We start from the raw sequence: 13,420 nt of genomic DNA, 5'->3' as shown, positions 1-13,420 counted from the left end.
CTTTTAAGGATGCTGAAAACAAACAAAAAAAGCTTTTTTTCCCCCCTGAAGGCTTTACTCCATGTTCCACAATATCCAGCAGTAACAACCTTGAATGGAATTGATAAGCACCATTGTCTGCTAATTATGACTAAAACTTCTTAAGTACTTTTTTAATTCTCAACTAAGGAATGACCTCTAACTATTCTCAATACCTCTACACAGTAGGGATTGTTACCTTTACCCCCTAAAAGATGAGCAACTACTTGGGGTTAGAGTGGGTGTCACTTGCCAGGGTTACACAGAACTGGTGTTCAGATGTGCACAGTCTGACTCCACAGCCCGTGTGCTTAAACAGTATTATAATACTGAGGCAAGATAACTTTGCAGTGGTAAACAGTTAGTCCTTGTTGAATGAATAAATGAATGAACACCAAGAGGAAGAAGTGTTTGGAAAGCAATCCCAGGATTATGTCTAGCACAAAAAGAGTACTGTGGGCACCTGTGTGAGTTTTCCACTTCAGGAGTCAAAGGAGCACCAGTTATATGTTAAGCCTCAATGTGTGAAATGCTATTGTTTTGTCAGAGATGGTTATTATTCTTCCATAATATAATATTTTTCTAAACCAGTTTAATCCATGGATTCCACTTTTTAAAATGCAGAAGCATCTTTATTTAGAATCAGATGGATGAATACTGGACAACTCTTCCTGCGGAACAGTCTTTAAGTCATAGCATCTTTCAGAACCACAGCTATTGACTTGTAGCAGCTGTGGAACTTGGAATGTGTTCATGTCTTAGAGTGACTGACACAATGTATCTGAGATGGCTCTGGTAATCTCTGCATTTAAATGAACTAGATACAAAATGTACAGCCTATTCTAGGTCATCAATCATATCATTGACAGATTTAAAAATGTTATTTGTCTGTGACAGAGGGTTTTTAAACAATTATTCTAAAGACATTTTAAAATCTAACAACAAAAATCTAAAAAATTAAAGGTATTTGAAAGAAAATTTATTTTTCCTAAAGGAAAGAAAAGCTATACTAAGTAAATGAGAAACATAATGGTGTGTGTGAACTCAAGCAATTTAAAATACTCCCTGCTGCCTTCAAATGCTTTACATGAGGCCCAGCAGGGTTCCAGAGTCCTTTCATTTGTTTGGCCAAATGATTAGCAGGCAATGTTTAAGAGACTCAAACTTGAAAAAATGTGTTCACAGCAAAATAAAACTATATACACTGCAAAGACTGTTTAATTAGGGAGAAGACACACTGGAACATTAAAAGTAGTTTGCTTGTGTTCCTTCTGATAGATTCCCAGAAGTGGAATCTCTGGGTCAAAAGGCAGATCCATGTTTAATTTTTGAGGTATCTCCATACTGCTTTCCACAGTGGCTACACCAATCTACATTTCCACCAACAGTGCAAAAGGTTTTCTGTATATCCTCACCGGCATTTACTGTTTGTTGATTTATTGATGATAGCCATTTTGACAGGTGTGAAGTGATATCTCATTGTGGTTTTAATTTGCATTTCTCTGATAATTAGTGATGTTGAGCATCCTTTCATGTGTCTATTGGTTATCTGTATGTCCTCTTTGGAGAAATGTCTATTTTGAACACTAATTTGAAAGAACATAAGCACATTTATGTTTATTGCAATGTTATTTACAATTGCCAAGATATGAGAGCATCCCAAGTGTCCATCAGTAGAGGAGTGGATAAAACAACTATGGGACATTTACACAATAAAATACTACTCAGCTGTAAAAAAAGAAAGTTGTACCCTTTTGGACAGTGTGGATGGAGCTGGAGAACTTTATGCTAAATGAAATAAGTCAGTCAGAGAAAGACAAATACCATATAATTTCACTCAGATGTGGAATCTAATGAATGAACTGATCTAACAAGGAAAACAGGGACAGACCCATAGATGGAGAGCTGGATGACAGGTAGTGGTGGGGCAGAGGGGTTGAGCAAAAGGGAGAAAGAACTCATGGATAATAGTGTGGTGATTGCTGGGGAGAGGGGAAATGAGGAGACTGAATGGTAATGGGTAAAAATACAATAAAGATTAAATTTAAAAAAGAATTTTATGAAAATCAAAAAAATAGTTTCCTTGTGATTATGTTCTTTTTGAAGAGGCAGGTGGGCTAAAATGAGTCTGATATTCAGGCTTCATTTTTACCACTGATTATTCCCAAGATTTAGATCAAGTTTCTTTCTGACAAAGTGGAAACACAATGATTTTATACCCTGTACACGACAGCTGATGAATTGCAGAATACCCTATTTGAATCTTGAGAAGCTTGAATTCAAAGCACTTGTAGTTTGAGGTTACTTGCTGTGTGGTAGAAAATAAATTTTAGTTTCACAAAACAAAACCTATGGAAAAAGTTTTAAGGATTTGACTGTCAAGTAGTTTTGCCTGTTTTATTCTGTTTTATAGACTTGATCTTTGGTTGGGTTGAAATGAATTATTTTTTTTTCCAGCCTGGATCGTCTTGATGAGAAACATTTATGTCCACCTTTCCTTAAGGGACTTGTGGCTTAAAAAACTAAATAGAAAATAATCTGGCATGCCATGATCTGTCTATTACCCAACATAAACATTTCATAAATTTTTGGTGACCTCAAATCATGGCCTAAATATAGGACAGGCTCCCATAAGCTGGGAAGTGCCCGTGCTTTGGCTCCAGGCCACGCTCAGCAGTTGATGTTCTAGAGAAGTTCCCCTCTGAAGCCTTATAGTGTCACAGAAACTTTATATTGTGTCCCCAGTAAATGCCTTTAAGATATTTCCCATAAGTCTCATTAATATTTTAGGGTAATCTTTAGGAAACAGCCTAAAAATGGCCCACTTATTTGTCCCTCAAGATAGTGAGATAAATCTGTTTTTATTTCCAGGATCTGTTTCTAAATGGTTGTCATTGATTCTGGTGACTTTTTGGAGCTTCACCTGCCACAGGGTTTGGCTGTGGCTGTTAAAGTCATTTTTTAAGTCATGTTTCTGGCAGTGTAATCAAAGTCCCTGAGTATAGGATGTCATGGTACTATCATTCGTAATCTTCAGCCATCATTGTAGTATAACTTTAGAATTATAACTTAGGAGTTTATGTAACTTAGGGGTTTATATAACTTAGGGGTTGATGCCTCCTCAGATGCAGTAGTAGTATTTTAAATATATATATAGAAAATTACTGTGTGTGTGTTTGGGTGCATGCATGTTTGCACATGTATCTATGGCAAGTGGCAAAGAGCCTGCTAGCTGTCCAGATGCGAGAACACAGAAAGTCTGAAGAGACCTGCCACAGTGATCCATGCATCAGAAGTGTTTAGAAATCGCTGTACCAGTTCAATATATTTTCATGACTGAGCTTTCTCGTCACCATTTATAGTTCTATTTTAAACTTACGATGCCTCACAGGTCAAAGATTTCTTCGAGAACATCAATATACATGCCTTATGGACTAGAGACAGGTTTTATGAAAGTGCTAGAGTGACTTTCACAAAAAAGCTTAGAAGATAAGAACTAGAAAAAGTTTACTTGAAAAAATTCACTTTTTTTTTCTATTGGAAAATATGTTTGAAATGGGTATCTAAGTCAAAAGGCCCCACATGATACTCTCTGGCACTGGAAGGGAGGGAAACCACTCAAAGCTTTTAGCTCTCTTTCTAAGGAATCTCCCTGACGATCTCATCACTCTCTTGAGCCTACCTGTCCACTCTTTAGAAATATAAAATCTTCAGGCTAAGAAAACATTTGCATTGCTGAGACACAATGTGAGGAAGTAAGATTCTTTTTTAAATTGGTTCACTTTACCACTCTTTGAGACAAATCTGTATTTCTCTGAAATTAAGTGGATTGAAAATTATTTTCTTTGCAATATTTTGTTCAAAGAGAGATATGTGTTCTCTACTAGAATACACCAAATCTAGTATAAAGCAGTGAATGGAACTGGAATATCAAGTCACTTGAGATTTGGGGATATTAAATCATGTTCTGGGTGGAATTTTATGGTAATGAGGAGAGATGGCCATCCTCACAGACACAGGTTGGATGCGCTGAAATTCACACTAGCGTGAATGTATATAGACGGCAATAATATGGTAGTATCAGTTCATTTCAAATGTATAATGCAGCTAGAAAAGCAGAGTGATCTGGAAGATTCCATAAGCTTCATTCTCTTTAGACAATTACCTTCTTACAAAAGCTGCAGTAGTGGGCAAACTCCTTCTCAAAACACCGCACGCAGTAATTGCCACTGTCTTTGGAGATCAAAGGTTTAGTTCCTATTGGCTGTCGGCAATGCTCACACACAAAGCAGGTTTCATGCCAGTAGTTTCCCTTAAATTCCATTTTGCGGGAACCTGTACCCCCAAAGGAAGAAGCTGTTAGTACAAATCAAGCATAACTTTATTTTCTTTTAAGCAAAGATAAATGAAATTACTTAAAATCTATTTTAAAGTTAAGGTAATAAACTAATTGTCCTTATAAAAATAATGCTTTGTTGGTTTCTAAAACATTTATCTGGGAAAAATACAGAGTTCTGCCACAATGATGGTTGATCACATCTGCACTGAAAATCTTGTGCTCTGTAAGCTACAACTTTGAGATTTGAAAGTATTGTAAGTAGGGACTCTGAATTCAAGGCTGCATGTGATTTAGATGAATTGGGCCATATTATAGGAACATTAGGAATGCCAGGGCACTGACTCCTGAGATTGATGATGTGCAGCTCTGAACTCCCAGAAAGTCTTTGAATCCATAATAAGAAAATAAGAGAATTGAGTTCTTATGTTGATGTCTATACAGATTGAGAAGAGGATCAAAACAGAGACAATTAGTGCTGGCCTAAAAGTGCAACACATCCTTTTCTTTCCTAAGAGAGAACAAAAGCTGCCACTGGTTCCATCCAGGGCAGGGGGTTTAATGCCCTGTTACTATTGTTGGTGTAGGTTTTGCTTTCACTCCATGGCTCACATGCTAGTTCAAATTGTTCCTCTGACTTAGGTTTATGAAAATATGCAGAACACCCTAATTTACCCATTCAAGACAGAAATGATAATATTTATTTCCACAGTACGCTAAATGAAGTCAAGAGATAGCAACAAAGGTGTTTTCCTCAGAAGCAGGATTTCGCTGCCAGCTGCTACACTCTCCCTGTGCTTGGGCTTAACTCAAAGCATTGCAGCTTCAGTTAGAGAGCCGGCTCCCTTTTGATCTTACCAGGCATGATGGTCTTCTTGCAGTGGAAGCACTTGGAGGAGCACTCGTTAGAATAGCACTCCGAGCACAGCAGGCGCTCATCCTTGGCAGCAAAAGGCTTTTCCACCAAAGAGTGATTGCACTTGGCACAGTTGAAGCATCTTTCGTGCCAGTGCCGGCCTTTGTAACAAAGATCCTTCGAGACAGTGAAGAAGTTAATTAAATGTGTTTGCGATAAAGCAGGCTATTTTATGACACAACCAACACTCCTGGGACCCGGGTGCCAGTAGGTTGTGCTGGTAGGTCAAGGGAAAGCTGCTATTGATACTATTACCCATAGAGAGGAGACACCCTGGGCAATTAAGAGCGAGAGCTTGGGGCTTTCTGAGTTGGTCACCAAAGAGAGATGGAAAATAAATGGACCCTCTCCTCTTTCTTCAAGTTTTCTCTACCTTCCTTTTATAAACAAGAGAGGTTTTTTATGGAACAATCTTTACTTTTAGATTGTCATATCTTATTGGTATTTGACACTTAACTAAACCAAATCTCGATACCACCTAGCTAAAAAAAAGGCAAAAAAAGAGATGAGAAATAAGAAAAATTACAATAATGTGCTTTGTGGGAGGAATGAACTGTACATGTGATGGTATCAGGGCAAGAGAGGTGTGATGAGGCTGATTTGAAATTAGAAAAATATCTATTTTTGAATATGTACAAATCTAATATCTGTGCATTTATTCGTTTATACTCCTGTGATTTCAGAAGTAATGCAACATTTTATCTGTGTAACTTTGGACAGATAACTTAACCTCTTTAATATTTAGCACCCTAACCTACCCCTTAAAGTCATTGTGAGGATTAAAATATATGTTACATTTCATAGTGCTAAGCATAGTGCCTGGAACTTGATTGATGGTAACTTGGAAGCTCCTTATGCCCTGTAGCAGCACAATAGAATACTGACAGTTAACTGAAGGAAAGAGGCAATCCAAAGCTTTTGTCTGCTGTTCATACGCAATAACTCTGCGAACTGAGGTAAGTCCTACCTTGGAATTTGATTCAATTGCTTGTTTGCACTCCTCACAATAGTTACAAAAGACACGATCATAACATGAAAGGCAGTATGGATTGCCGTCCTTGAGCATAAACTTCTTCCCAAGAAGTGACACTGTGCAGTATTGACAGTCAAAGTGAGAATTTGTCATTTTGGTTCGATCCTGTGAATAAGAAAATGATCCACTTATATAAAGGCAAATTTTGTTGATAAGAGAAATTACAAAGCCTCAATATGAGTCCAGCCCTGGAATGAATTGATATTTTCTTAAGAGAAAATTCACCAATTTAGGAAAATATGCTGCAGCCGTGGTTACACTTGGAGTGATTTAAGAAAGGCCATGCTCCAGTCTTGGCAGTTCCTTTGTATTTTGCTGACAAAATGCATCAAGCCACCAGCCAGATTGTGAAAAACATCTTGCATTCATCATTGACTAAATGTGAGATTCAATGAGAATGTGATGTGTTGAAATAGAATGATTTCACCTCAGGGATATAAATATGAACTGTTGATAGGGCTTTCACTAAGTGTCATCACTTACTTTCTTGCTGGAGAGTTCTGGAGGCGGAATTCCATGGAAATATGAACAGTCTTTTTTACTCTAGATGTAATAGAAATTATTAATCGAGTACATTGCATTTTCCAGGCCTTCATTTAGTTCTTAAATCTTTATTGGGTACCTAATGATTTGGACACATGAGTCCTAAGATCTTCCTGTACCGTATACTCTCCCTTGGGACATGCTCCTTGCCTGTGACTTCAGATATTTTGTTGACTCCAAAATCTCTAGCTTTAGCCAGTTTATGACTTTCCTCCTGGGCATTTTCATCTAAATGTCCTACGCCAAGTTGGCCAAATGAAACTCCTCTGATGGTAGGATTCGGTGCACGTGCCACATCTTTGTGACTATAGTTGAACTATTATTGCCCAGATGCAGAAGTGCAGATAAAGCCACCAATGGTCGGAAGAGCTATTGCCTTTCTACCTCGCATGCATATAGAACGAATAATAGCAGCAGCATCTTACAGAATTAAAACTTGATACGAAATATAAAGCCAAGGCCAGGATAAGAATTCTAGTTATTTTGTATATTTAGAAAAACCATTACAGAAGAAAATATAGATTTCAAAATGTTTGCTTAGACATTGAACATGAGCTTTTCACTGCCATCAAGAGCAGTAGCACTGATTTGCTTCAAAAGTGAGATTTGTCATCTCTGTCTTTACTGGAATGTATTGAGAACTATGAATATTTTCTAATTTTCAATCTCAGAATTTTTTTTAAATTTTAGGAAAATCAGAAAATCAATGAACTATTATGCTGCTTTTTATAGTATTATAAATGCTATTTTGTATTTGCTATATTTAAGTTGTATGCCTTGCTTTGGCTGGTGTAGCTGAATGAATTGAGTGTGGGACTGCAAACCAACGGGTCACAGGTTCAATTCCCAGACAGGGCACGTACCTGGGTTGCAGACCAGGTCCCCAGTAGGGGGTGTGCAAGAGGCAACCAAACATTGATGTTTCTCTCTCTTTCTCCTTCCCTTCCCCTCTCTCTAAAAATAAATAAATAAAATATTAAAAAAATAAATTGTATCTCTTTGTTTTGCCATCTTTGATTTTAATGATGACATTTCCAGCAGACTGTCTTATTGAATATACAATTTCACCGACTCTGTGTATAGCAGTTTTGCTATGTTGTTCTTCACTAAAAGAGAAAAGACTGTATTTGGAACCTGTGAGTCTTTTCACAGGAAATATGAAAATTCAGACTAAAAAGTTCCCAATGGAGCATTCCAAAATTATTTGCAAAGAACATTGAATTTGTATTTGATTAATTTTGCAGAAATTTCCCTTCCTAGTGAGTACAAGCGCATTTAATGTGTGAATGAGGGATTGGAAACAGGAGGAAAATAGATCTGATTCCCTTGAAAGGATTTAAAATGCAAGGATTATTTTCATTTACAGTGATCAAGTGTTATCTCTTAATAGTGAAATAGGGCATATACCTTTAACTTTTATCACTTAAGATGGAAAATACCACTTTCATCACGAATATTTATTTAGTCCTAGATGTATATAATAGCACTGTGAAGTGCAGCCTCTCAGGACTTGGGAACTGCCAGACTACTTCCATTTTGTAAGGTTTCTAGTATATTATGAAATGAAGAAACAACCAAAGGATTACAAAATTGGTAGAGGGTTTCAAATATATAAGACATGTTTAATTTCTTTAATCAAATTGTTATTTCTTATACTTCACATGTATGTAAAATATTCTTTTACACATATGTGATGTTTTATTTTTAAAAGGTTTTTAAAAATTGGTGATAAATGAGTAGAAGCAGTATATGTTAAACCATCCTTTCTTTATGTTTGTCAACAGGGAAATAATCCAGATGGCTCTAGCATATCCAGATACGGGTTTTGCATGCTAATGGTGGTCATGGAAATTGTCCTAACAAGGAAGATTCGGGGTGCTGTAGGCTGATGCACAGGGTTGATGGTTGAGGGGGACCATTTGAGAAGCAAGAGAGGGGAGAGGGAGACAATAAAGTTCCCCCTTTGTCTCTCCATACTCAGTTACCATGGAAATGTGCAAAGCAAGGGCATAGTTGCAACATACACAAGCTTCATGCATAACCATTGCACAAATTGAGGACACCCTGATGGGTCCTATTACTTTCTTGTTGTAGATTACAAGTTTCAAAACTGAGAGGGCTTTTGCTTCTCATGGTGGAGTTGAAATGTACTAGATATAATGTGGGTATTTTGGTTTCCAATGTATCTATGTGGATGTGTTTTTTAGGAATTTTATTTACTTGAGGGAATTGAAACACTGAATATCCTTTATTGTAAATATCAATGATAAGTTAGTACATTGATTTGCTTACAGTTTTTTGTTCCCCATGGAGTCAGGTAATGTTAGTACTATATAAAATCATCACATTGATTACATGTCTTAAAGTAGAGGATATACAGTAAGTGGAATCTAAGATCACTTCTATCTTTAATACATGATCTATAAATTTTGCTAAATAGATGCAAGTGATACCATAGGAACTACTTTTGTACATATGTCGAAGTGTACTGTTCTTTACAGTTTGTTTGTTTTTTTTTTTTTGGTTTAATTTTCATCTGGCTATTCACAGTAGCTTCACTCTGCCTGCATAAATGCATCTACATTTATCCAAAAGAGCTACATGAGTATTTCAATTGCCCATTCAGGTCTTTCATTGATTCTCTAAAGCAAATTTGATTCTGCTTTACTTCAGGGAAGAACTTGAAAGAATTTAAATCTAAATGACATAAGGAATATTAAAATGCTCTTGGAAAGCATTACTACAAAATACTGAAGTCTTTGAAACATATCTGATTGATGTACTGAACTTGGATGGAGACAGACACTGAATGCAGAATATTTTTTAATGTCAATGATAGAATTTTATTTTATTTTTTGCCTTTTTAATCATTTTTATTGTTATTCTATTACAGTTGTCCTAACTTTCCCTCCTTTGCCCTCCTCCATCCACCCCGCCCCCCAACTCCCATAGTCAAGGCAGAATCTTAATTTGAAATGTATTTAATTTAATTTACCTGTGGGCATTTTCCCACTTAGGCTTTTATAATTTGAACTGCTGCTCTGAGGGTAGACAGGGGATTCATGCTAGTCAAGAGCATTTTGGAAGCCTCATTGAACAAGGTAGTATATTGCTCTACTCTTTATAAAGAGTTACAGAAACCATTACCGTGCACAGTTATATAAATGACATAGTTTCCTAAGGCAATTCTTTCAATCATTTTCTTTTCTGCCTTCCCTGCCTGCACTCCTACACATGTTTATTGGGCACCACACGTCCTATTGATTCCACTTCAGAAGCGTCCCTTGAATCTTAATTTATGCTCTCCTTATATCTTTGATGGACCACATTAAACTGAAGATGTTATTAAAGATTTCTTACTCTGTTGAGTGGAAGCAAGCACATTTCTACTATATGACTTTTGTTCTTTGATGATAATCTCAATACTCCCAGGGAATTCCAGAACATACTCCATAATGCTTAGGAGAAATCTTTCTCCGACTCATCTGATTGTCTCCCTTCCCTGGAAGAAAACCTCCAAAACTCTTTTTTGATTGGGAAAGTCTCAACTTCATTACTTAGCATAGAGATCCTGTTCCGGCTTTCCTACTTTTCCTAACATCTCTTTATCCCTTTCCCATCCTTGCACTGCATGGCACACTCACATACCCAACCTATGCTTTAGTCACTTCTCATGACTTCCTGTTCTTCAAATTCAGTGTGTCCTTTTATGCCTTTGGGCCTTCACACATGCCTTCTTTTTTCTCTAATACTCTCCTCCTTGTCATCCACTGACTCTGTCCACCTGATGATTCTCCTCAGTAACCAAAGTCCAGTGAGAAATCCTTCTCAGTAACTTTCTCATATCTCTCGGGAAAGAGTAGCTGCTCTCATTTTGTCTATTTTTCTTGTGCCATGTTCTGTATCAGTGGTTTTGCCCTGTGTGTTTCTCTCTCACTGGTCAGCTCCTCAAGAGTAAGGATATCGCTTATTTCATCTGTGTGTCTCAGCTGTGAGCCCAGCAGGACCTCAGAATATGCTCTGTGACTGAAGAAATGAATGGAGAACTTCCAGTTCTCTAAGGGCATGGAGTCCAATATGAGCATTAGTGAAAACACACACGAAGAGAATTAGATCATTAGAATAAAGGGTAAAGGCTCAAGCATAAAAGAGGTAAGAATCTGTATGCTACATGTTTACTTGAGTAGTGAATTAATTTGTGTCTATTATATCTGTGGCAGACTGAGAATAAAGGTTAGAGAACAGAGAGTAAAGCCTAAGGGCCTGTCCCTGGTAAGGAGGATTCTTTGACTCTCCCTGTGAGCACAGTTGAAGACGACAGCTAGACTGTCTTTGAATACCAGCTGAGGAGGATATCAAAGAAACAGCAGAAGACCCTTAATCTGTGGACATTATTAAAAGTTTTTTTCTAAACTAGTGGCACAAATAAGCTATCACCAACAGTTTTCTGACTGTTTGATCAGACACTTCAATTCTCTATTGGAAGCTATATCAAACTTTTCTGGGTCTGTGCACACGACATTTTGAGACAAACCGTGTCTTTAGCAAGATGGCAAGGTCTTTGTCTCCTGAGATCTATGCTATTAGGTGAAGGGTTGTTTCATCAAATCTAACAAAATTTAGGGCAGTTAAGATACGTGAAAAAAATGAAGTGCTCAGGTCAGTGTAGAGAAGGCCAGATGAGAAAAGTACATGTTCTGTAGCAGAAAATTAGAAAGTCACATATTTAAAAATATATAAAAGAACTAAAATAACTAGTAAAGAAGTTCTCCTTTTCTCCTTTTCTTTCATTTCTTTTCCTGGTTCTGAGGGTAGAGTTGAGCAGACCTGTGTGTACTCCTCATCTGTTGTTTGCTTGGAACCCGAGACATAACGTACTGAGAGAAATACTGGATTAGAAGTCAGATGCTGTATGTTGCTCCACCGTTGCTCTAGCACTAGTTGGCATCCAACCTAGTCAGTGTTACGGCAACCATTTAACCTTTCTGTCCCTTACTTTTCTTAACTGTGAAATGAGAACAATATCAGCTGCTATGATCCCACTCTAGGCTCAAGTGCGATGCAAGAATCAAGAAGTCACGGGTAAGTTGGCTTTCGGTGTACTTGACTTGATGGGACAGACACAGTTTTAACTGTAGTTCCCATTTTAAAGGATGAGGATATTTTTCTCCCTCCTCCAACATGACATTTACAAAACCCAACAAACAATGTTAAAAATAACTAAAGCCATAACTTCAGGCCATCAATCAAAAATAACCTAAAACAAGCACTATAGAACTATAGTGGAATGTTCGATATTAGTCTCTAGGGGTGTATTCACAAACACTGTTTGTTGGAAGCTGAAGGTCCTGTGCAGAGAGGTCAAATATAAATTCTCCTGAGAACTGATGAACTATTCTCCCATGAAACAAAAACAGCTGACTAGAGCTTTCCATGCGGTTAACTTGTTCTGTAGATACTAATAAAGACAAAAAGTGCTTTGTATGATTTTTCTTGGAGGGATTACATTCAAAATTATGTAATTTTGGCAGCTGCTACTGAAATAGATATAGTTCATGGTCATGTGTAAGTATAACCATATATGTAGGTTTAATACCATCCTTGAGTTTTTTCCACACTGAGATATAAGAAAATTTGCAAGACAAAGAAGTATTGCTTTTTCAGATGAAACTGAATTATTTAGCACTCTGTCTATCCAGATCCCAACTTTCTACTTTTAAACTCATCATTAGGCTTTCTCCTACAATTTTGACACCAAAGGGACCACAATCATTTCAGCAGGTATAAGCTGAGTCTTTCCTTCTACTCCTTGAAAGTGTGCGGTTATTTCTATACAAGGTATTCTAGAAGAGCAAATCTAGTTCTTAAGTTGTCTTGAGATCTTTTCAAGGTCCTGTTTGAGGTTCTGATTTAGTACTAGGATTTGGTACATACAAGGACTGAACTAAAAGAGGTAATTTATCCAAAACGATTTAGCATAGGGTCAGCTTGTGGGAAGGGCAAGGTAAGTGTTTCCTGTGTATGAATCTCCCAAATCAACCCCATTTCCTGGAGGTGGAGTCTATGAGGTCACTGCAGATCTAACATAATTATCAAAATATTTCCCCTGCCACTAGATTTTTGAAAAATTTGACCTGTGTTCTATGGAATTTCTCAAAGATAGTAATTGTATAATATTTTTGTTTGTTTTGGTCTTCCTTTCTATTTGAAAATCACCTTATTGATCATGCTCCTTAACTACAATAGTATCACTATCTGAACCCTAGTAGTTATTTTCTTTTTTAAAGATTTTATATATTTATTTTTAGAGGAAAAAGAAGGAGAAAGAGAAGGAGGGAAACATCAATGTGCCTCTTGTGCACCCCCTCCCCGGGGACCTTGCCCACAACCCAGGCATGTGCCCTGACTAGGACCCGAACCAGGGATGCTTTGGTTTGCAGGCTAACACTCAATCAAGTGAGTCACGCCAGCCAGGGCCCTAGCAGTTGTTTTCTTAACCATGGAGAGGGAGCTCCATGGATCCATCTGTGTAGCACTGTTTCTGCCTGCTTTTTTCCCTTATGTCTAAGAACAA

The 13,420-nt window shown here is 37.3% G+C and overlaps 1 protein-coding gene across 3 annotated transcripts in view; it reads right to left on the bottom strand.

The window, feature by feature from the left end:
- FHL5 (four and a half LIM domains 5) overlaps positions 1-13,420 on the bottom strand; it is a 32,129-nt gene that overhangs the window by 7,820 nt on the left and 10,889 nt on the right. For 2 of the 3 annotated variants that reach the window (XM_036024492.1, XM_036024491.1), the window contains 3 exons: positions 6,238-6,408; positions 5,213-5,387; positions 4,184-4,353 (listed from right to left, as the gene is read on the bottom strand). In XM_036024492.1, coding sequence (XP_035880385.1) covers positions 4,184-4,353; positions 5,213-5,387; positions 6,238-6,396 — 504 coding nt within the window. In that variant the 5' untranslated portion in view covers positions 6,397-6,408. Of the gene's footprint in view, positions 1-4,183; positions 4,354-5,212; positions 5,388-6,237; positions 6,409-6,786; positions 6,847-13,420 lie in introns of all 3 variants that reach the window. The other variant, XM_036024493.1, reaches the window with a different exon arrangement.

The sequence above is a fragment of the Phyllostomus discolor genome, chromosome 4, assembly GCF_004126475.2.
Source record: "Phyllostomus discolor isolate MPI-MPIP mPhyDis1 chromosome 4, mPhyDis1.pri.v3, whole genome shotgun sequence".
Lineage (NCBI taxonomy): Eukaryota > Metazoa > Chordata > Mammalia > Chiroptera > Phyllostomidae > Phyllostomus > Phyllostomus discolor.
Note: the sequence above shows the minus strand (reverse complement) of the source record. Positions and strands in the feature narration are given on the sequence as shown.